Here is a 23,942-nt window from a genome sequence, read left to right on the forward strand (position 1 = left end):
CCATATGAAAATTTTTATTCTAGGAATAGTAGGAAAGTTCCAGATGAAATTCCAGTTATGTGAGTTAGCTGAGGGGGTGATATAAAAAGAACGAGTCAAAAGAAAAATTAACTACAAAATATGGATATAAAAAGAAATAAGATAAAAAAAAAGTAGCCAAGAGAGTGGTGGCAAACACTAATTCATGAATTGCAAAAATATTATAGAATAAAATTGGGGGGGCGGGAGAAATCAATCTCATGACCTGTTGGGTGGTACACACCATCACACCATCACACCATCACACCCTTCATCATTATGTGTTAGATATAGATTTTAAGGGTATTTATTAAAACAGGTCCAGGGATCATTTGAACATAGACACATCAAAATATATTATTTTATCTGGGGTGTACGGGGGCATGTACCCCCACATGCCCCTACGTAGGCCCGCCCCTGTGTGTTCGTGTGTATATGCATGTGAGTTTTCGTTTAAAAATTAATCAATTAGATTTACAAAAGAAATGAATGTGGAGATCAAGATGAAGACGAATGATAATATGAATGTTAGATGATGAACAAACGAACGACTTAGGAAACGAAGAATCAGAATTTAGACAGCCTAAATGGTTCATTTCTTTGTATAAAACGAACAATAACAGAAGATGAAGATTGAGAACAACATATGCATCAATGAAAGAAGATATCATGACGAAAAACCTTAATCTCAGCTGCTGATCTTCAGCTGCTAGAGATTCTCCATCTAGGGTTTCGTTAGAACCGAGCCAAGTAGAGAGAGTGAGAGGAAAAATAAAAAGGGTATTCTTGAAACTTAGAACAAACCCTTTTATGTTTTTTAACTAAATAGTAATTACCCTAATAATTTTAAACATAACTTGTTATCAACCCTAATATTTTGATAATCTATTATGTAACACGCAAAGTTTTTTCTGACTGGGACAAGCCGAAAGACAAATCCGATTGTTCGTTGGCTTTTTTGTTAAATCTACGCCACTAGATATATTACCTACCTATAAAAAAAATACTTAGTTCACCCACTCAATGCAACATAACTTTGTTCACCCTCGTAAAAAATACTAATATCAATGCACCTCATGAAATGAAATTGAATACCATTAGATGATAAAGGGGGCAGTTTTGTTTTGTTCAAAGAATAAAAAGGGCTATTAAGATAATGGTTCAACTCACTCCTTTAGCCCTCGACTACTAATATCAATGCACCTCATGAATGTTGACTAGGACAAGTCGAAAGACAAATCCGATCGTTCGTTAGCTTTTTTGTTAAATCTAGGCCACTAGATATATTACCTATCTATAAAAAAAATACTTAGTTCACCCACTCAATGCAACATAACTTTGTTCACCCTCGTACAAAAATACTAATATCAATGCATCTCATGAAATGAAATTGAATACCATTAAATGATAAAGAGGGAAGCTTTTTTTTTCAAAGAATAAAGAGAGCTATTAAGATAATGGTTCAACTCTCTTCTTTAGAGCATCTCCAATGGGACACTTAACAAACACTCTAAAAATCATAAGTGTCAAGGATCAAACGAGATTCTCTTTTCTAAATGTCAATATAGAGACATTCTAATTTTTGTTGGTCTCCAATGGAGATCTCTAAAGTCTCTATACTTAATACACATGTCCCTCTTCAATCCAATAGATAAAAAGTAGTTAAAAAGCAAGATTTTCTATTGGTTGAAATTTTAAAGTAACACTTAGAGAGTCTCAAGTTGACACTCTCATTTTAGAGTTTCTCTCTCTCGACACTCTATAATAAGTGTGTCCACCTCATATTAGAGTGTCTAACAAAGTGTTCCATTGGAGATGATTTTTTAACAAAAACTCCAAAAAGTCACATGTGGCACTCTAAGTGTTAGAGATTGAGTGTCCCATTGGAGATGCTCTTAGCCCGCGGTTACTAATATCAATGCACTTTATGAAATGAAATTGAATACCATTAAATAATAAAGAGGGTTGTTTTTTGTCCAACTAAAAGCACATGCATGTGTTTTCTTTTTCTCCCTACCGTTTTCTATCCACTTAATCACCACTTGAAAATATAAACCTCCCCTCATCCTCATACGTTCTCTTTCCCTCTTAATTCATGATAAATTCACCTTCCATATTCCTACAACCTTTCCTATCTCTCTCCCTAATCACTCTTTCACATGCAAACGTTTCTTTTCTTCCTTCTCTTTAAATATCAACTTATCTTTAAATTCCTGTAACTAAACATGGAGGTGAATTCGAGGTAAGAATTAACAACCAAGGTGGACATTCGAGGTAAAAACTAACAAATCTTTATACTACCACTATGGTGAATATTTCACGTGGAAAATTTTAAGTGTTTGTAAGAATGCCTAAAGGAAAAAAAATGTCTGCCTCTTCAAATTGCAAGAAAGAGAACAACACATTTTTGTCTTGTAAGTCTCCATAGCTTTCATTTTTCTTTTCTTCATTTTCTTTAAAAGAGGGGGTTACTTAAATATGAACTCACATGTTGTGGTTTATCTTCAGAATCCTTCTATTGAACATTGACAAAATCAAGGTGGAGATTCGAGTTCTACTTTTTCCTTATTTCTTTCATTCATTAGATTGTATTTATGGTTAATTATTTGGTGAATTAGTGAAGGCACTGCTCCATACTTATGGTTATTCTGCACAAAGAGATGAGAAAGGGAAAGAGATTTTCACTGTTTAGGAAACATATTTTACGAAAGTTTCTTTTTCTAGGGAATAATTACAAACCAGCTTTGTTTCTTTTGAGTAAATATTTCTAAATTAGCTTTTGTCACTGAGTTTCACAATTTTTTAATTCCATCTCTTCAGGAGTTTATCTGTTTACTTTATTTAATTTTTGTTGGAGTGATTAAAAAGGTTTTCTTGTTTTTATCTTCCGACATAGAGAAGTTAAAGAAATTGCAATGAAGAGAATAAAATGACGCACAACTTATTTGTTCCAATCTCCTATCGATTTAATATCCAAAATAGGAAGTTGAGGTCTCGCTCTAAAATTCATTTAATTGTTCTCACCAATTTTATCTTTTTGAAATTCTAATTTCTTTGTCCATTAAAGTTTGCAGATTTGAGTAACAATTAAATCATTAAATTCTGATAAATTGTTGAAGAGTATCTGATAACGATTGTCACAAACTTTTTAGTTTTTATAATTTTTTTAATTGGATAATGATAGTAAGCAATTCAAATTTTTTTTGTTTGGATATGGCAATTGCAATACTTAGATAATTTATTTAGGTAGTCAATACGTGGACAACTGTTTTCTTTATATGGGCAACTATTTTCGGGCCCATGTGAGTCAATTATTATACTTGACTTAGTTGACTTTGATTTAATAAGGGGACAACTCCATAAAGTATTAAATACTAACAGTTACTAACTTGTGGACCATTAACAAAATAATAGTTCAAAATTGAAAACCTAAGTTGTCTTCTTCTTCATCATCTTCTTCATCATCATCTTCTTCTTCCTTCTTCTTAGTCTTCTTCTTATTTTTTTACTGCTACTAAAAGTAAACTATAGTTCTACCACTTCCTTTTGTTTTTTATCAAACCTTAGATGAATGAAGAAGATAAAACTCTAAGATAAAACTCATCAATCTCCACTTCCTTTTGTTTTTTATCAAACCTTAGATGAATGAAGAAGATAAAACTCTAAGATAAAACTCATCAATCTCCACTTCCCTTGTTTTTTAGTAAACTATAGTTTTTACCACTTCTCTTTGTTTTTTAGTGAACTATAGTTTCTACTACTTCCCTTTGGTTTTTATCAAACCCTAGATGAGTTTTAATCAAACCCTACATTGATGAGGTAAAACTCTAACTTTTTGAATTTTATTTTGTATTTTCGTTTGAGTAGTTTGAAAGAATACAAAACGATTTCAAGGCAAAAACTCGAAGTGAAGAAGAAATTCCCAGAATTTCGTGGGAAATCCACGAAAATATGCTATATTTTCGTGGCAAGTCTCCTTCTGTCTTGCCAAATTTTCGTAGGAAATCTACGAAATTGGCTAAGTCAGAATTTTTTTTTTTTTTAAAAAAAAGTCAGAAGTTAAGATCTCTCGTGTTTTGTCGATTTTCCATGAAGCACGAGCAACTCTACTTGTTTGTAAAAAAAATCTAGGGTTTTGAAAATTTTGATTTCTAGGTTTTAAAAGTTTAACGGGTTTTAGGGTTTTTAGATCTGATCTTCTTTCTGGTTAGGAATATCCTTCAACAATTCCCTTCCCTTTGTTTGATGTCATAATCTTCTCCAAAAATATTCTCTCTCTAGAATTTTGGGTTGATGATGAAGATGAAGTAGTAGAAGAAGACCAAACTTACTTAGGGTTTATGGAGAACAGAGAGAGGTGTTAAAATATTACATCTAATTCTAAGAAGACTTGAGTGAAAATAATAGAGAGTTGTCCCCTTAGAAACTGGTGTCCATATAAAAAATTTAATTATTTTAGTTGTCCATATAAAATAGTTGTCCATATAAGAAAAACGGTTGTCCACGTATTGGCCACCTTTATTTAGATTGTACACTATTTTTAATGGTTCAACTTACGCGAAGTTCTTTTGGTAACCGCAAGATTCTAAACAGAAGACAAGTTCTAAAATCATAATGGTGGAAATTAAATATTAGACAAATTACATAAAGTAAAACACAATGGTAGTTGACAAACATTACTTATTTTACCTTGCAATATAACTTGTGTCCATTTCAGGATTGGGGGAATTATATGATGACTTAAAACCTCAATAAGGCGAAGTTGGGCAAGTTTTTCCAGGTGGTGGAAAAGTTAGATGAGAGGTTGATGAACTTCGCAACGATGTTGATGAAGTTCTCTTACTCTTTTGATCATTTTGTGGTTCTAACCCGCTTGGACGACAGTTCAACATTGACTATATAGTTTGTTGGAGTGGGTTTATTCTCCAATTTTGCTTGTGAAAATGATTAGCAAAGATGGTGAGCAAATTAGAAGAATGATGGGATTGATTTTCAATATTTATGTATGATTTTCTTATACTTCAATAGAATTTAATAAACTGTGAAACAAATATCATTAACTTTCGTAACTCATGGAATCAATTTGTTGGATTACTTTTTTTTAAAAGTTTTGTAATTTACCACTTCGCTCATCTGTTTTTGCAGTCGAACGGTAAAGGATATGAGTGAAACTTGAAACGATCGAAAAATATTTTTTTCTATAGTGTGATGTAACCGCATTATTGCTGATATTTGAACTTGTACCGTGCCAGAGGCACGAGCTATCTCTAGTCTATACAATAAAACATAAGGAAAAGTGATGAGTGAGACAACCGTCTCTTTTTAATAAAGGATATTGTCTAGAAATCTTTCTCAAAATTTAAATATAGTCATTCTTAGAATAAAATAACCCATTTGAAGAAAAAAATTACCGTGTTCCAGAAAAAAATTACTAATTTAAGAAAAAATGAAACAAAAGTTATATCAAGAGTTAAAAATGAAATTAAAATCTCTTTCAATAAAATAATAACTAATTTAAGAAAAGAAAACAAAAGAAAATAATACAGAAAAATTAGGGCATCCAGAATATAGCAATATTAATATGGAAAGTCGGGTGACGTGTTTGGAGAGAGCGCCTAAAACAATACTATGGGGCGACTCTATAAGCACTGGGTTAGAATTTCGTCACATTTGAATAATTCAATTATCTGTGCCCTAGGGCACGAGATATAACTTAGTTTATAGCCTAAATTAAGTAGGATAAATCTTGAGGGTAAACTGCTTCCACCGAGACTCGATCCGACGACTTCATGGACTGAGAGGATGTCCAACCGCTGCACCAAAGATTGATGGATGTAGGCTTTTCAGTTATTATAATAATTTTTTGACCAAAACAGCTATTTTGTAAAATACATATTTACAAACATACACACATTGCACATAAATATTATTGGGTAAATATATGACATCATTAAGCGGGTTATATTAGGTAAATATTAACGGGTCGGATTCAAGCAGAATGTCGGGTAACAATTTTAAAATACGACCTGAATCCGTTGATTCCACAAGGTCGGTCGGGCTGGACCTGCCTTCGGATTTCAGGTACCCGTAAATTCTAACAGACTCGGATGTCCACGACTGATTTCGGGTTATGAGAGTTTTTTTCCCAGCCGGTAGGTATATATATCCTCCTTTAAAACCCTAAAAATGGCTATTCCCTTAAAACCCTAAAAATGGCTTCCTTTTTCCGCATCCGTCTCAATTCTCTCATCAAGTCTCGTTATTTCTCATCAATTCTTCATCGTGATCATTCAACAAAACTCACTTATAAAAAACCCCTATGTTTTGATTCACTAATCGACAATGAATATGATCCAGAAATCATTCTCGATGTCCTCCGAACGGCATTTGTCCATCCCAATGGTCACTTCGGACGATCCTCTCTTTCAAATGCAATGTTAAAACTCGAAAAGTGCAAACTTTTTCATGGAATTCCTTCTCTTCTTGAAGAATTAAAATCTCGTTCTGATCTTCAAAATGAAGGATTTTTCTCTCGTGTTATTAGTTTGTATGCTCAAACTGGATTTGTCAATCATTCTATCTAGACTTTTCAGCAAATGGAAGACATGGGTATTTCTCGATCAACTGAAACCCTAAATTCTCTTCTTTTAGGTTGTCTTCTTGCAAAAAGATATGATGAGGTAAAGAGGGTTTTTCTTAAATTCCCCAAAATTTATAATCTTAAGCCTGATCTTGATACTTATAAAACTATTATTAAGAGTCTTTTTGAATCTGGTTCTTCTAGTTCTGTTCATTCAATTTTAGATGAAATGGAGAAAAATAAATGTAAACCAGATACTGCTATTTTTAGAACTATACTTAGTGGATTTTTTGAGGAAGATAAGTTAACTGATGTTGAGGAAGTGTTAGAAATTATGGAAAAACAAGAAGATCTTGATAATGTTGTTAGTATTTATGAGCTTAGGATTAAGAGTTTATTTACACTAGGGAGAAGTTCAGATGCGAATTCTCTGTTGGAGGAAATGTTATCACAAGGACTGAAACCTACTCCAGAAACTTGTTGTCAACTTATTATGTGGTTTTGTTGCGAATGTGATTTGGAGAAAGCAAAGAGGATTTTTGATATTATGCCGAAGAAGAATTGTGATAATTTTCCGACTTTGGAGTATTTTGTTGATTGTGTTAGCGATGGTGACATTGATGAAGCACTAGAACTTGTTTCCGAAATAAAGAAGTTTACGGAGTATGTCGATCTTTGGGAGGAGGTTGAGGAAAAACTTAAGAAAGAGTTGGTTGGAGCGGTAAGAGGTCTACTCTTCCACCTTATAGAGGTCAAGGGTTCGAGGCACGCTAAACAATTAAAAAAGAAAGAAAAAGAAAACTTAGTGAAGACTTTCCTAAAGAAATCTTTTGGAGGAGGAGATCGAGAAAGCCCTTCCTGAAGATGACGAGGACATCGAGGAAGCCCTTCCTGAAGGCCATCAACAAGCATCCTCAAGAAGCTAAAAATCGTGTCAAGTGGGCTGACTTAAAATCCTTAGTGGTGAAATCTTTTGAGGAACATGATTCGCCTTAGAATCCTTATTGTCTTCTTATTTTGAGTTAGAATCCTTATTGTCATCTTATTAGTAGCTTTTATGAAGAGGGTAATTTACAGGAAGCCAAGGAGGATTTTCGATATTATGCAGAAGAAGAGTGTTCATCATTTTCCGACTCTGAAGATGCTTGTTGATGGCCTTGTTAGGGGTTTCGATATTATGCAGATCAAGAAGAGTGTTCATCATTTTCCTTGCTCTGAAGTGTACAAATTAGATTAGACTTTCTTTAGGGAACTGCTGAGTAATTTTATAAAGTTATTTGTAAATCCACAAAGAGGAAGTTCAGAAAAAATTTTATTTTCTACCTTATGAACAAAAATTTAGCATATTAAGGACAAACTCAAACTCATTCAACCATAAATAAACTGGGTTAAAGTGTGGCGAAGTAGCAACTCCAACATTGAAAGAAACAAAGATTGACGTAAATGGATGATAACATTGGCCTAATTTCGATCAATGTTAGAGTGAGAGAGATGTGTTTGTGTTAGTAATTTGGGTTAAAGTGTGGCGAAGTAGCAACTCCATGTATTGTGTATGTAATATTGCAGTTAACCAAAACAAGTTGATATTCGGTTTCATCTCCATTGTGTGTGTCTATCTACATTAGACACAAACACATACAGAAAAAAAAAAGTGTGTTAGACTCAGAAAACCTCAGACGTGAGGTGGCGAGTGAAAATAGTCTCACACAAGACAAGGGTGAACTAGTAACCAATAATATAATGTCTAAATCCTCTCTCTCTCCACATTTATAACTAAATACTTTCAATTTCTTCTTCCTAATCACTCAAAATTGGTGTCAGCCACATAAAAAGAAAAAATAGCTCTCTTTTGATGAAAGTAAAGATCAATTGTCTCATGAGGAAATTGTCTCAATTGTTTCATCTAAGTCCATATGATAGGCGCCATACGCATTATAAGTAATTTCATGTTATTAAACATAAATAACTTTCACTAATTACAAGAACATAAACTACTTAAATTAAACTTAGTTCAGAAGTGAACTAATCAACATTGTTCTTGCTTGTGTCAACTGTGTCCTTAAGGGACTCCAATTCCATTTCCAATAAAAAAGACTTCTTCTTCTCTTCATACAAGTCTGAACTTAGCTTTTTAACCATATCATGAAGTTGTTCTTCTTTGTTCATATGATGAGGATGATCTTCATCAACCATTGTGTCTTTACCACGTAATTGTATCAACAAATCCGATACCATTTTACGTTCTATATCTAAACTATCCATTAGGGTTTCAAGATTTGGTATTAATGGTGCAACATCAACCATTCCAGTAGAAGATGGTTTCACTACTTCATCTTCTTTTTCCACTTCATTTTGAACTTCATCTTGACATGGGTTTGTATCCATTTTATCTCTCATTATCTCATGATCATAACGAGTTCGATTAGTAGTCTCTGATGAACTTCCTTGATTATCAGTTGGAAAAACAGGATATAACTCAAAAACATCTTCATTGAAGTTCCACCCACTTATCCTTCTATGTTTAACATTTGAAACTACCCGAGTGTCTTCGTCTTCGTCTTCATCTTCATCTTCATCTTCGTTCTGTTTTTCTTCGTTGACACTAGGTATGTCACGACGAAATCTCAAGCTTTCTTCTCTATGTCTTTCTTCAACAGTAGGCAATCCATTTAACAAATTCTTAACAAGAAAATCAACACTTTTACAGTTCTTAAAGAAAGGGTGTTTTAGTAATTTTTCAGCAGTAGGTCTTTTATATGGATCTTGAGTTAAACAAGAAGCAACCATATCTCTAAAATTCTTTGAAAATTTCTTACCCTTATCTTTCTTATTATTCTTTTCGTAATCGGGTAGGCGTAAACGATTAGTAATCCTCATAAACAATGACTTCCATGGAGGTAAATGAGATAATGGAGGTCTACCATGAGCTAGTTCAAGAGCAGTAATCCCAAATGACCAAATATCAGCTTTAAAACTATATCCAACATGAGAATGAATCACTTCAGGAGCCATCCAATAAGGCGTACCGGCAACTTCATTAAACATCAAATTCGACGAAGAAGATAGAGAGTACATTGAAGCTTGAGACAAGTTAGGTTCATATATCGAAGCGGAAACACCGAAATCAGCTAGTTTAACAGACCCATCTGAGTCAACTAAGATGTTACCTGCTTTAATATCTCTATGAAGGTGACCTTGGTCATGGAGGTATAAGAGAGCACTTAGGGTTTCTTTAAGAATGATAGCTATAGATGTTTCATTAAGACCAGTAGGGTAAGAAGAGGAGATAATAGAGTGAAGTGAACCAGCAGACATGAAAGGCATGACTACCCATAAATGGTGATTAACAGTGAATGAACAATGAGCTTTAAGGATATTAGGATGAGAGAGAAGAGTCATGGCTTTAGCTTCACGACGAACATCGTCAAGATTTGCACGAGACCGCTCGAGATCAATAGCTTTAATGGCTACTAGTGAAGAGTTTATGGGAAGACAGATTGCTTTGTAGACGGTAGCGCTTACACCGGCTCCGATTACTTGGAGGAGTTTGTATGAGTTGTGATCAAGTGGGTATGATGAAACTCTCTTGTTTTCTTGTTCATCTTGGGAAAGTTGATGGTGATCAGCCATGGTTGTCTCATGAGAGGAGTTAGAACTTTCTCTATGGTTTGTGGAACAAATCTCTCCTAGATATTGTTACTGTTTTTTTAAGCTTTAAGTATTAGAGAGAGAGAGGGAAAGAGGTGTAACCGGAGTTCATGTGAGGAGATAGAAAGATGTTTGATGAACGTGAATCAAGTGAAAGATTAAGGCTCCCCAATAGGTTGAAGTTGGGGACAATGTCCAATGCTGTTTGGCCTGAAAATGGAGACCGGCTACAACCCAAAAGCTGATGTGGCTGGCTCCCATTAGTCCGGACATTTTTCTTCACAAGCCCGGACCAATGCGAGCCGGCCACTTCAGCTTTCGGGTAATGATCAGCTCCCATTTTCGGGCCAAACAACATTTTTTTACTTGATTATAGGAGGCATAAAAGTTGTGGGGGGATATGGCAAAATTCACTTTAGCTCTCTAATTGAATTCACTCGTGATAGTAGAGGTGGTTGTGAAACAGTTAGGTGTAAATTTGATTTAACATGAGATAGAGATGATCTCAACACCTTGAGAGGACATAAACCATAGCCAATCTTAATACTATATCATATAGAAAAGTTCGAACAATATCTGTTCAGATAGGTCAAAATATTAAACTCGATTCTGAACTGGTTCGATATAGGATGTGTTACTATTTTTGTGTAGCATCATTCTCACCCACTTTACAAGTACCTAACTGATAAGCTGGCGAAGATTTTATCTGACTCGTATGAAGAACAACTCTGGTTGGTTTTAGATCGACTTGATTCAACCGATTCAGATTCAAGACAACAAGAAAAGGCATACAAAAATATTGACCCAGTGAAGAAAAATTCTACGATAATAATCAACTTTTCTATATGATGAATAAAGTTATTTCTAACATCCAAAGGTTATTTTAATACACTTGTGAAAGCAGTTAAAGGGTGATATCTCAAGATGTAGTTAAATCTCACCCGGCAGTTACTAATCGAGATATCAAGTAAAGCCTCTAGCCACCGAGCCGAGTGCTCCCATATAACCCTAATGACTTGTACATTGACAGAGTTGATTTCTAACTTCTGTTCCTTTGGTTTACAAAAAGATACGTGATCAAATACCTGGCGAATCAGAGGCCATGTATTTCGTCGGCAAACTTGAACTTTGTGAAAAGAAACTGGGGTCATCTGATTTTCCATAAGTTTTAGATGTACGCCACACCATCAAAATCTCGCAGAGCTCTGAATCAACATAAAATAAATTGAGAGAGAATGATTGGAAATTTATTCAATAGACAGAATCACACTAAGAACAAACTACCACCTATTTCCTGTAACTTACATAAGAAGTCATTTATCTGGAAAAGGTGCCCGTGAATCCAAATACTTCCACGAGGGCTTCGTTTCACTTGAAAAGCGAAATCCAAACTTCACTGCTCCTTTAAGCCATTTGACCCTATTAACAAGTTCCTCCAAATCTAGAATAGATGACTCTATCGTATCGGAGGAAGTTGAATTCAATTCAGTTTCACTAGTTCTCATCGTCTTGGAAGGCCCAGTAGAATTATAACGATCTCTAGAAGTAGCTTTTCTTTTCGTTACTGAATCAGCTTCATGCCGACTTGAAACACTATCTGAGTGAGTCCTTGTGGTTTCTTTGTTCTTATCACCTGAGCATTGCATCATCGTTTCTTTTCCTTGAGAATGCACAAAAAGTTCCGGTGTTTCTGTGTTTTCTTTGTTCTTTTCACCTGCTTGTACTCCTCTTCCTGGAGGTGATACCTCTGGAAGCACTGAACGGACTGAACTACGTGAAAAAACAGCGGGTGAACTAAACTTGGATGATGCTTCACTTGTTGCAATGTCATCGCTTTCTCTTTTTCCTACATCACAGAAAATTTACTAATAGAGAAAATTATATATAACAAGAGGTTTAAATATTTTCAGGAATTAATGTAATCTTTTAATAATTTGAATTAGATTTATGGGCTATTTAGCAGTTTAAGTTCTGCAATACCTCACACCTTGATACAAGCAATAACTGACAAGGTTAAAAGAGTATAATAATGTCTAAACCTATAAGGCTGCCAGACAATTGTAACCCTAATGAAGTGTATTGTATATGTGAACCAAAGCATGATTCTCATCATCAATACAAGCTTCAGACCAGACCCACTGCTTTACCACCACAACATCTTCCCATGAGAACTCATGAGGTTACCAGATACTCTCATTCACCTCGCGAATTGCGTACCCGTTTCACCTACCCTTTTTGGGTGGGTTCGTGATCCAGTACACCAAAATTAGCGTACTGATATTTTTAGTCTTAATTGCCTCAAAGTTTTTGTAAAATTTACAAAACTCGAAGGGCAGTTAGCTACAAAATTTTTTCAGTTAACTTGTTAGATTTAAGTTTTATGGAGATAGGATGGCTGAGAGTAGGTGTATCTATTATAAGCGTGTCATAAAGAGTATGTATTGTCTAGGAAAAAAGTCCAAAAACGTACAACAATCGTTAATAACGTACCAAAGAAGTATACCCAAGCGTACCCGATACTCACACAGTAGCGTACAGCGGACAGGTACTTGTTAGATTTAAGTTTTATGGAGATAAGATGGCTGAGAGTAGGTGTATCTATTATAAGCGTGTCATAAAGAGTATATATTGTCTAGGAAAAATAGTCCAAAACGTACAACAATCGTTAATAACGTACCAAAGAAGTATACCCAAGCGTACCCGATACTCACACGGTAGCATTAAACGTACAGGTACCTGTAACACATACCAGGGTGATCTGCATACCATCCTCCATTTTATTTAAAGTTTACTCCTTCAACTCCTCAAGAAACTTTCTTTAGTCACGCAGGAGTGACATAAACATGGGCAATTTCAGCAGATGTAATATTTTCCATCTTTTGTTTTGACGAAATTATGAGTTTCGTTGATTTTCATTATTTAAAACAATTAGAAGGAAACTAACCTTTATCATATTACGAAATCAAGTGGGATTTAAGAATTTATATTATCTAAGAAACTAGATTGTAACTAGGGACAAAGAAGAAAAACAGTACTTGTATCGTGAAATATGATCAGAAGTACAAGAAAACTAAATGATATTACAACTTAAGAATATTACCTTGACTCATAGGCTGAATTAGTCGAGCACAACGGCAAGCATCACTTTCCTATAACACACAAGTAACTAAATATTTTAAACCTCGAGGTTTACAATGAAGTTTATAATAATACTATTGAGGATAAGCCTGTTAGAAAACTTCGACTTAACATAGAAATAATGCGTTGTCCAACAAAACAAATAAACATTTAGAAATGACATATGAGCATGTAAATGAATGTCTAACGCCCCACATACTTGCTCGAATGTAATAGCATTATCAAGTGTCATGACAAGGAACATATATGCACAAATTTAACTAAAATGGAAAATGCTGAATCACAAAAACTTTGATGTATGTTTTCCCTGTGCCGTAGAATTCGAGTGACCCCAACCCTAATATTCAATTGCTCAATCTCTCCAACTATGACTTAGTATGCCCATAAGAGCATACAACCTATAATATTGTTTCATAAAGAGTAAAAGACACATTATCTCTAATTCTCGTCTAGAATAAATAGTTTTAAGCTATTTTACTTAAGAAATGCCAAAATTGCTAACTTAATCAGCAAGTACAATTGTCAATTATCAAAATACACACCAAAAATGTCTATTTTGTTGGTCAAAATTATATCAACGGGCCGATTGGAAGATAACTTCAAGAATACTGGAAATAATCCTCATTTTAGCTTGACTTTTATCCTTGACCTTTGTCTTGCATTTTCCATTTCCTCCCAATTTTCCTCTATTACCACTTCCTCTATCTTTATTTTCCATGTATATTTTTTCCTACCTGTTTTCCTTAATTATTTGCCCTTCTAGAATTTTACATCAAGTCTTCACTTTTATCTTCTGGGCCTAATTTTTTTAGAGTTCAATTACTTGTATAAATGAAATGAGCATTTACAAGGTCTAGGACGATGCTGAGGTGGTTTGGCCACATAGAAACAAAAAGTGTCACATGATATTAACTAAGGACTCCCAATTGAATATGAAGTCTACAGCTTACTTATCTTAGACTGTTTACACTTTACAAATTAAACTCCCTTGAGGTATTTTCTTATTGATCTTCACACCTTGTAGAGATCTTTTAAATTTTAATTAACAGAAAGTTTGTTATTGTTACATAAACTTTATGAGTTATCCATGTCGCCATTCATTTTCTGTGTACAAGACTACAAGTTAAAAAAGAATATGGTTCTTTGTAAGGGTGGTCTGCATGAGATCAGTCTCAGAACGTTTCTATGTTGATCATCCTGTAGTGTATATGAGACGTTAAAGCGATATCAGACAACCAAAACTGGAAATTGGTGTGTAAGGATTGGTTAGGGACTATTTTTCAAATCAGCATTCAGCAGACACGTCATACAGAAAGAACTAGCACCAAAAAAAAATGAAGTTAATAAATGAAGAAAGTATTGGCCAGAGTCTGGTGTCATCTCAAGTCAAATAATTTAATAATAGGGGCTTTTCGTTAATGCGACTAAGATTAATCTGTGCAGAAAAGAAGTGCCAATGACTTGATATGGTTTTTATGCACCCATATGTTTTTTAAGCCCCCATGCTATTTTATGGAGTATTTGGAAAAGCAAGGTCTAGGGCCACTGAAAGGGTCTACTTCAACAATCTTAAACTTAGTATTCTATCTCCAATTTATTTTCGGGCCAGAAGGAAAAACGGGCATCTTGCATTGCCTTCTCCAGATTATATTTTGAGTTGGGATGCTATTTTTGCGACATCGTAAAGTACTTAGATTTGTAAGTTGTACCTTATCTTCCCTTACAGTTACCACTCTTCTATATTTAATACAAAATTCTTTTTGTTGTTTAAGAACTTAACCACGAATAAGGACTAAAAGAGCCCTATAATATTCATTGTAGTTTGACAAAATTTGAGGACAGCATGTGAGGACCATATTTTATTCGAACAAACAAAGACTCAAGGCATAAAACATCAAAAGGTACCAATTAAGTAAAGAATGGGAAGCACTAAACATGTAAATGATATAGCCTAAACAGTTGTTGAGATCACCTGTGATAACTAACAGCAGAACAAAATGGGTATAAAGCAATATAAACTACAGACAAGTTACCTTAGAGATAGGTACAGTCCATCCTTGTTCTGGAGTCCAATCCAAGGATGGGCGCAAGTCATTGCAAGAAGCTTCATAAGAACTTCCTTCACCAATGGGAGGTCCATGTAACGCAATCTGTAAATAGCCAGTAAACCTTCATAAGAGTTTCCTTCACCAATGGGAGGACTCTGTAACGCGATCTGTTTAAAGAGAGTAAATTACACTGAAATATAACTTATTAAATTTGTTTTCACCCCTAAGAGAAAAAGATAATGCACAAAAAAACACAGCTATTCCCTGACAATGTTAATTCGTATAGTACAAGAACAGATTTAAAATGGATGTCACTTGGGGTTGCTAGTACTTTGTATTAGTATAGTTTATTCTCCATATTCCTTAAAAAAAGTCTGTCATGGAATAACTGATAAACAACTCTCATACCCTTCCAAAAAGTAACTAATAGCTCCCCTTATGGCGTGTGTCGTCGCCCATACCGAGGCCTTTTGGGTAGGCTTGTGGTGCCTTCGCCAAGAACAAAACCCCCTACCTCTGTGAGGTGGTTAAAGCGGGGACAATATCGGCAACTGCTAAGGCTTGGGGCGTTACAAAGTGGTGTCAGAGTTGAGGACGTCTCTTCGCTGAGGGTGGGGGGATTGTAATATTCTCACATCGCTCACGAGAGTGTCCAGAGCCTGGGCTATAGGTGTACGTTGGCGCTTAGTAAGTACCGAGGCCTCCAGTGGGGAACAAAACCTCATACCACGGTAGGTGGTGGCTAAAGTGAGAACAATATCGTTGTGGGGGGTCCACGATGTCGCTGCGTAATCTGATGGTCGGGCGAATCGTGTGTCGTTGCCCATACAAAGGCCTTTTGGGTAGGCTTGTGGTGCCTTTGCCAAGAACAAAACCCCGTACCTGTGTGAGGTGGTTAAAGCGGGGACAATATCAGCAGTTGGGCGTTACACTTGCCAAATGAAATAACTATTAACTAACTAATAGCTCACATGCAGCGTGTTTATCCAAATCAGTCGTCATTAAAAAAGTTCCACTTCCACATAAACACAAAAGAGATGGAATTCACATCTCTAGAACAGAAGTAGCTATGAACTTATGAGCTACTCCTTGAATGACCTTCAATAGATTCACGAAGGGTCTCATCTAACAAGCTAACAACAAATAAGAATCTAATCAGAACTGCTGTTCCTAGTAGATATCCTGGTATCATAATGAGCAGTTAGCTTAAAAGTAATTTTATCATACATTCAGATATGAAATTACGAAAAATTAATCATTTATGGTTATAAACATTACCAGGACCCTATCTTTATCAAGTATATGAGTTATTCTTCCAGACCAGTAGCAAGAATCTTTCCACCAATCGACCAGATCTCCAACCCTCCAGATGCCATCAACAATTGCTATCACTTCCGAGATACTAAGCAGATCTGGCATTTCATTTTTCTGGTAAATAGGAGGAAAGCTTGGACGTACCATCAGCTCTTTCTTCTCCCTTTTGCTAGATCTATCAGTCGGGGACTTCTGGTACAGTCGTGTGGAACTTATTTCTGTAAATGTCAAGATGTCAGAAGGTAGTATACAAGGAAAATACAACACTCGAGTTTTTCTTGAACAAAAAATACAACACTGAAGTTACTCAGTGAAAGAACCAATAAATGTTTTACTTTTACATACCCAAAAAAAGCATAACAATCACTAAAGTAGTAAAATCGTAACTCGTAACTGTCAATTGAAGTTTTTTAAGGTCATGTTTGTTTTCTTTTACGATCTGCATCCGGAATTTGAGCATAATTCATGTGAAGTTTTAGTTGTTTTGCATGCTTTCATCCTTTTAGTGGAGTTAGATCTTAAAACAAGTCTGGATTATGACTTATGAGAACAACACTTCGCATTGAAGATCTAATTTTATTACAAGTTAATGCATACAAGAACTCAAATTGTAGAAGTAGATTACACATAGATAACAGATTCTAGTTCACGTCTTTAAACAAGCTAACACTCTTAAGAAAGTTCTCCATCGCCCCATGCTTAATTGTGGCACCCTTTCGGCATTTTTAGATTACGTAAATGTTCCTCATTTTATCACAAATATAAGCGCTGTCTCATTATACAACAAGACAGTATAAGTAAATATCTTCAACATAAACACTAGCTCAATTACAGGCTTGAGCAAATCACATATAAATGTATAGTCAAACTCAAGCAAATGTGGTGTACATTTGTAGATTTAGCTACTCATGGACTGCCGAATTACTTTTATTCCCCAAATCTTTGCAACTAAGACACGCAAAAAAAAGCTGTCTAGTTTTCCGGGTTCCGGAAAGCAAGAAACTCTTACAATTCCAGGCACAACTGATATCTTCCTCTGTATGACTCAAGTCTAGAAGTTAAAATTAGCATACTTACGTTCATCGGGGAAGTCATAATATTCCAAATAGTGTGTAGGTTGTCCTTCTTTCGTGCCAATTTTTGTAATCTGGCAAAAGATGGATGAAGATTGTACATAAGCTCTTCATTAATGGGAAAAAGCTATTTAATAAGATACATTTATTTGCACACATTTTCATGGCATTTATCCATTCTAAGGGATTTTAATGCATAGACCATGACCCGAGAATTTGTTAGCTTAATGGACCAAAATCATTTATCCTTATGACCGCAACAGATAAAGGCTTGAAATCCTTAGCTGGTGAAAAACAAAGATTAACGACATTGACTCATGAAGCAAAATTTCAAAAAGTGAAGGCTACCTTGCATCGAAACCATGCTCCACGGTAACCTGAACTAAACGACTTTGCTTCCGCCTTCTGACCAACTTCAAATGGGAGATTATGAGTCATATCACTGGTGGTGCATCAAAAGAAAGCTGGTTGAAAATCTGCAGATTAACGCAGTCACTGGTTAAGAAAAAGAAAGTAATTAACCAACAAGATCAATGTGAATATTTTTTTAGATTGACATAAGACATCTGAGGTTTATAAGAGGAAAACCCATCATCTATATATGCAGAAAAGAATTCATCAGACCCAACAGCTGAAATTGCTAAAATACAATAATAATTCCTCACCAAGAGTTGATATACTAGATGAAACTGTTAGAGAGAGAGAGAGAGAGAGAGAGAGAGAGAGAGAACGGTCGAACGGTGTATGAAGGGTGTAAGCCTAAGAGGATAAGAGTGTTATATAAACGGGCGTTAGAGAGGTGTAAGGAAATAGTTTTATTTTCTTTTCTTTTGCCCGTTAAGCCTAACTACCTTCTTCTAACGGCAGTGAGTGAAAGTTTGTCAGTTATAACAATTCATTGAAAATGCGATTTCATCATCTTCTCAAACGCATTCACTAAGACTAAACATCATAAATTACATATATTTTCTCTTATAACAATTGGAACTAATAGACTGTCCTTCTCCTTCGATCGCCATACCCTATTCTCGAAGAATGCAACATTGTTGTTCTCAAAGAATGCAACATTGCTGTTCTCGAAGAATGCAACATTGTTGTTCTCGAAGAATGCAACATTGATGTTCTCGAAGAATGCAACATTGATGTTCTCGAAGAATGCAACATTGTTGTCCGCGAAGAATGCAACATTGCTGTCCTCGAAGAATGCATCATTGCTATCCTGGAAGAATGCAACATTGCTATCCTGGAAGAATGAAACATTGCTATCCTCGAAGAATGCAACATTGCTATCCTCGAAGAATGCAATATGGCTAATGCTTCAGGCACAGACTTCTCTCAGACTTGCCTTGCTGATACAGGTGCATCAAGCCACATAACAAATTATCCACAAGTATTAACTCAATCAAAACCTTATTTAGCTTATATGGTTGGGAGTGGTAAGTCTCTGCCTATCATCAGTATTGGTCATACACAAATCAGTACTTCTACACATAGCTTTGATCTAAATAACATCTTAGTGATACCTAATTTGAGAAAGAATCTCCTATCTATCTCAAAATTTACCAAAGACAATGAATGCTCCGCGGGGTTCTTTCCTTGGGGTTATAATGTCAAAGATCTCGAATCCAGTGTCATTCTCTCAGAAGGTCCAATGGTGAATGACTTATATCTTATTGAGTTTCAAAATATCTCATATCAGGAGACATATAACATTATGTTAACAGCTTCTCCATCACTTCGGCATAGTAGACTTGGTCATACTGCCAAGGGAGTTTCGGAGAGTCGTCATACAAACAAAGGGACTTATGCATTTAGACTCTAAGAAACACATTAGGGGGGTTTCTCACTCATGTCAATTGGGAAAAAGTAAGTGTCAACCTTTCTCTACATCCACAAGCACCACTACTAGTCAGGGACGGAACTACAGCTAGGCCGAAGGGGGTCATGGCCCCCCTCGACCTAGCCATAGCGGTTTACATTATAACCCCAAGTCACAAAGGTTATGCTATTATTTTAGGTAATACGCAACATATAACAACAAAGTTTAATTAGCCCGCTGGTAGAACTATCTGCTTACCACCTAGTTGATCCAGGTTCAATCCCTTGGGTCAGCAAATTTTTTTATATGTAATCTTTGTTTTAAAAATTTTCTCTAATTTCAATTACATTGCCCCCCTAGATCATTAATCCTGGTTCCGTCCCTGCTACTAGTCCATTACACATGGTACTTTGTGCTATTTGGGACCCAGCTCATGTTGAAACATTTTCTGGGCATAGATATTATTTACTCTTTGTGGATGATTTCAGCAAATTCATTTGGATTTTTCCTATAAGAGTGAGATCTAACAATCTCTCTTGCTTTACAAAGTTCAAAGCTACTTATGAGAATTTACTCTCAACTACCATCGAGATATTTCAAAGTGATGGAGTTCCTGAAATATCCAAAGGAGATTTTAAGAGATTTCTTGATGATAATGGTATTTTATTAAGGTGTTCTTGTCCCGTACTCCTCAACAAAATGGAACAGCTGAGAGGAAGAATAGACAAATTACAGAAGCTGGAATTACTTTGTCCTTTCAAGCTTCTCTACCAAAATCATTTTGGTTTGATGCTTTTGAAGCAACTACATATGTGATGATTAAATGCCTTCCAAGGTTCTTCATCACAAATCCCCTCGTGAAGTTCTATTTTCTCATCTTCCTGATTACTCTTCTTTAAGAGTATTTTGATGTACTTGTTATCCTCTTATAACTCCCACCAGACAAGACAGGTTGTTCACAAAATCTGTCAAATGTGTGTTTATAGGTTATAGTCTGGTTCATAAAGGATACAAGTGTCTTGATTTGCAATCTAACAAAGTTAATATATCAAGGCATGTCATGAAGATTCATTTCCATTTGCGGATGTACCTGCAACACCTATTTAAGTGAATACAAATAGTCAAGTCATTTTGCCTATTGGGACTTCTTTTACTGATGTTCATGGTTCATATGTACTTGTTGTATATCATGGGACTTCTGCACCTGCGATAACTTCTCCATTCCTAAATTATGTTCACTCAGAAGGACAATCTAGTACATCTGCTAGGACTGTGTCTTTAGCACCTGCTCCAAGCTTATTTCCAGCAGTTCATCCCATGACCACCAAGTCTAGAACATGAACACTGAAACTAAAATCCTTACCAAATTCGGTGACTCACCATACTATGTGTCATCCTTCGCCTCAAGGCTATTTGGCTCTTATGGATCATCAAACAGAACCTACATCCTATACACAGGCTTCTAAGTGCCCAGAATGGTGTCAGGCTATGCAAGAAGAGATTTCTTCCAACAATCAAACATGGACCTCGGTTCAACCTGACGCAACCACGCATATTTTGCGTTGCAAATGGGTCTTCAAAAACAAACTTAAATCAGATCAATCAGTTGAAAGGTACAAGGTTCGTTTAGTGGCAAAAAGGTTTCATCAATTAGATGGGTTGGAGTACTCATAAACTTTTGGCCCATTGGTCAAAGCCACTACTATTTGAGTTGTTCTTGTTGTTGCAATTACTAAGGGTTGGCTCATGAAGCAATATGATGTCTCTAGTGCATTTTTGCATGGTGTCTTAGGTGAGAATGTGTTTATGATCCAGCCTCCAGGATTTGCTGATGCTCAGAAAAAGGATTGTGTTTGTTGTCTTCATAAGTCTTTGTATGGATTGAAGCAAGCTCCAAGAGCCTGGTTTACCAGGTTTGATGGTTTCCTTCTTGATTTTGGCTTTCAGAAAAGCTCCACAGACCATTCAATGTTTGTATCTCAAGCAGCAAGAGATACTATGGTTCTTTATGTTGATGACATTATTATACTCATTGGTTCGTCTGCTGATTTGTTCATTTCACTTTTCTCATCTCTTACAATTGAGTTTGCCATGAAGGATTTGGGTAACTTACAATATTGTCTGGGTATTGAGGTTTTTTTTTGGAATTGTTCAGCGTGTGCCTCGAACCCTTGACCTCTAAGGTGGAGGATTTGGGTAACTTACAATACTGTCTGGGTATTGAGGTTAACTCTCTCTCTCTCTCTCTCTCTCTCTACTTCTTCTAGTCTTTTGTTGACCCGGAACAAATACACCTTTGAATTGCTTCAAAAGGCTGATATGCTAGAGCGCAAACCTCTTTCTACTCCAATTCCTTTTGGAAAACGCCTCTTTATAGATGATGGGGTGTTGTTGGCTGATCCTACTCATTATAAAGAGTCTGGTTGGGGGTCTTCAATACTTGACTATAACCAGACCAGATATTGCCTTTGGTGTAAACTGTGCTGCTTAGTTTCTTCAAGCTCCAACAGATACTCATCTTCAATTGGTCAAGCGAATTCTAGGGTATCTAAAGGGTTCTATTGGCTTTGACATTACTATCACTCATGGTGATATTACAATCAATGCATTGACAGTGAATGAAGGCTTGTTAGTAATATACAAATTTTCTGTATCTCTCTCTAAACCACTCCTTAAACTCTTTATATAAGGAGCTCGCACTCCTTCATTTGATAATAATAATGAAAATTCACTCTTTCTCTCTCATAAACTCTCTGTTCTTACAGAAACAAACAACCATATCATTTTGATATCAATAACAAGCTTTCAGAAGAGGAAAAAAAAATGTTCAAAAGGTGTCCAGAACGACCTAGATCCCAATTGAACTAAACCCTAAAAAAACTGAATATAACTAATCATTGTAACTGCAGTTTCCACCATAAAATCAAAATAAACTAAAAAATGAAAAATCTTAGTAAGATCAATGTAAGAACACATAATCATTTACGACTATTGATCTCAAACAACTAAAAGATGAAATGGTTTGATCTTAAAAAGTGTAACAGGAAATATTGAAAAAGTAAATTAAAGTTTACCGGTGATTAGAGAAGTGAGAGAGAGAGAGAGATTAATCCGTTTCGGGGCTGTTTATAGGTTAGGTTAAGCTCCTTGAAATTCATGGAAGCATGGAGAAAGAGGATCGAGTAAACATACAGTCGGAGCTTTCGGAGGTACAAGGAAGTTCCCGGTAGGATGCGTAGGAGAAGGCAGAAGGTCGGACTGGTAATGTTTTTTTTTTTTTTTGAAGAAGTTATATATGAACCGTGCTAATTTCTTATTCACACCACAAAGTAACACTATTGTGTGCCTATATCAATACTCTAGTTGCATAGGGGGAAATTGGGCCAAGTGAACCTTTTTGGTACCCAAATTTGTTTTTTAAATGTCATGTCCCTCCAAATCCTATGTTATTGGTTGGGGACATTTTAAATGTCCCCAAATGTCTGTGTTATTGGTTGGGGACATTTAAAATGTCTCAAAATGTCTCTAAATGTCCGTGTTATTCGTTTGAGACATTTCAAATGTCCTGAAATGTCTGTGGTATTCGTTAGAGACATGAAATTACGGACATTTCAAGACAAATTGGTTTTGGAGACATGTGAGGACATTTTAGTGTAAATTTGGAGAGCTTTTGGAGAGAAAATGTCTTTCAAAATATGGAAGACACTTGCGGACATTTCATTAAGAAATATAAAAATAATTATTATTATCAAATTAGATTAAATAATTTATAATAAATAATATATAAAAATATTAATTATTATAATACTTTATTATAGTAATAATGATATTATTGCCATTACTATATTATACTATTATTATATTATTATAATATTATCTTATTATTATATTATTATACTATATTATTATTATCTTATTATATGTTACTATATCATTGTATTATTATTATATTATATTATTACTATATTATATTATTATTATATTATAGTAATAATGATATTATTATCATATTACTATATTATATTATTATTATCCTATTATTATTACATTATTTTCTTATATTACTATATTATTATATTATTATTATTATATTATTGTATTATTATTATTATTATTATATTTTATAATATTATCTTATTATATTACTATGTTATATTATTATTATCTTATTATATGTTACTATATTATTGTATTATTGTATTATTATATTATTATATTATATTATAGTAATAATGATATTATTATCATATTACTATATTATATTATTATATTATTATATATATTAGTATACTATATAAAATAAT

The 23,942-nt window shown here is 34.8% G+C and overlaps 3 protein-coding genes across 4 annotated transcripts; 1 reads left to right on the forward strand and 2 right to left on the reverse strand.

Moving 5' to 3' along the window:
• The first annotated feature begins 6,623 nt into the window (after positions 1–6,623).
• LOC147559059 (small ribosomal subunit protein mL103 (rPPR7)-like) lies at positions 6,624–7,524 on the forward strand. Its single transcript, XM_086659143.1, has 2 exons — positions 6,624–7,319; positions 7,438–7,524. Exons 1-2 carry the CDS (start codon positions 6,624–6,626, stop codon positions 7,522–7,524), a joined length of 783 nt encoding a protein of 260 aa, XP_086515269.1.
• Positions 7,525–8,533: 1,009 nt separating this feature from the next.
• Positions 8,534–10,388, reverse strand: LOC147559060 (Protein kinase superfamily protein). The gene has a single exon (XM_086660832.1). The coding sequence runs from the start codon at positions 10,226–10,228 to the stop codon at positions 8,621–8,623; it is 1,608 nt and encodes a 535-aa protein (XP_086516958.1). The 5' UTR covers positions 10,229–10,388; the 3' UTR covers positions 8,534–8,620.
• A 681-nt stretch (positions 10,389–11,069) lies between these two features.
• Positions 11,070–22,957, reverse strand: LOC147559061 (uncharacterized). 2 transcript variants are annotated; one of them, XM_086660834.1, is made up of 8 exons: positions 22,713–22,957; positions 18,168–18,295; positions 17,824–17,893; positions 16,711–16,964; positions 15,418–15,534; positions 13,347–13,395; positions 11,552–12,092; positions 11,070–11,451 (listed from the first exon to the last, which is right to left on the reverse strand). In XM_086660834.1, the coding sequence occupies exons 2-7, from the start codon at positions 18,255–18,257 to the stop codon at positions 11,560–11,562; spliced, it is 1,113 nt and encodes a 370-aa protein (XP_086516960.1). In that variant the 5' UTR covers positions 18,258–18,295; positions 22,713–22,957; the 3' UTR covers positions 11,070–11,451; positions 11,552–11,559. The 2 variants fall into 2 exon arrangements, with proteins under 2 accessions (XP_086516960.1, XP_086516961.1); XM_086660835.1 differs by having other exon boundaries at positions 18,168–18,314; positions 22,713–22,901.
• Positions 22,958–23,942: the final 985 nt, after the last annotated feature.

The sequence above is a fragment of the Eschscholzia californica genome, unplaced genomic scaffold, assembly GCF_041429995.1.
Source record: "Eschscholzia californica isolate CP2 unplaced genomic scaffold, dmEscCali1.0.p SCAF_2, whole genome shotgun sequence".
NCBI classification, from domain to species: Eukaryota; Viridiplantae; Streptophyta; class Magnoliopsida; order Ranunculales; family Papaveraceae; genus Eschscholzia; species Eschscholzia californica.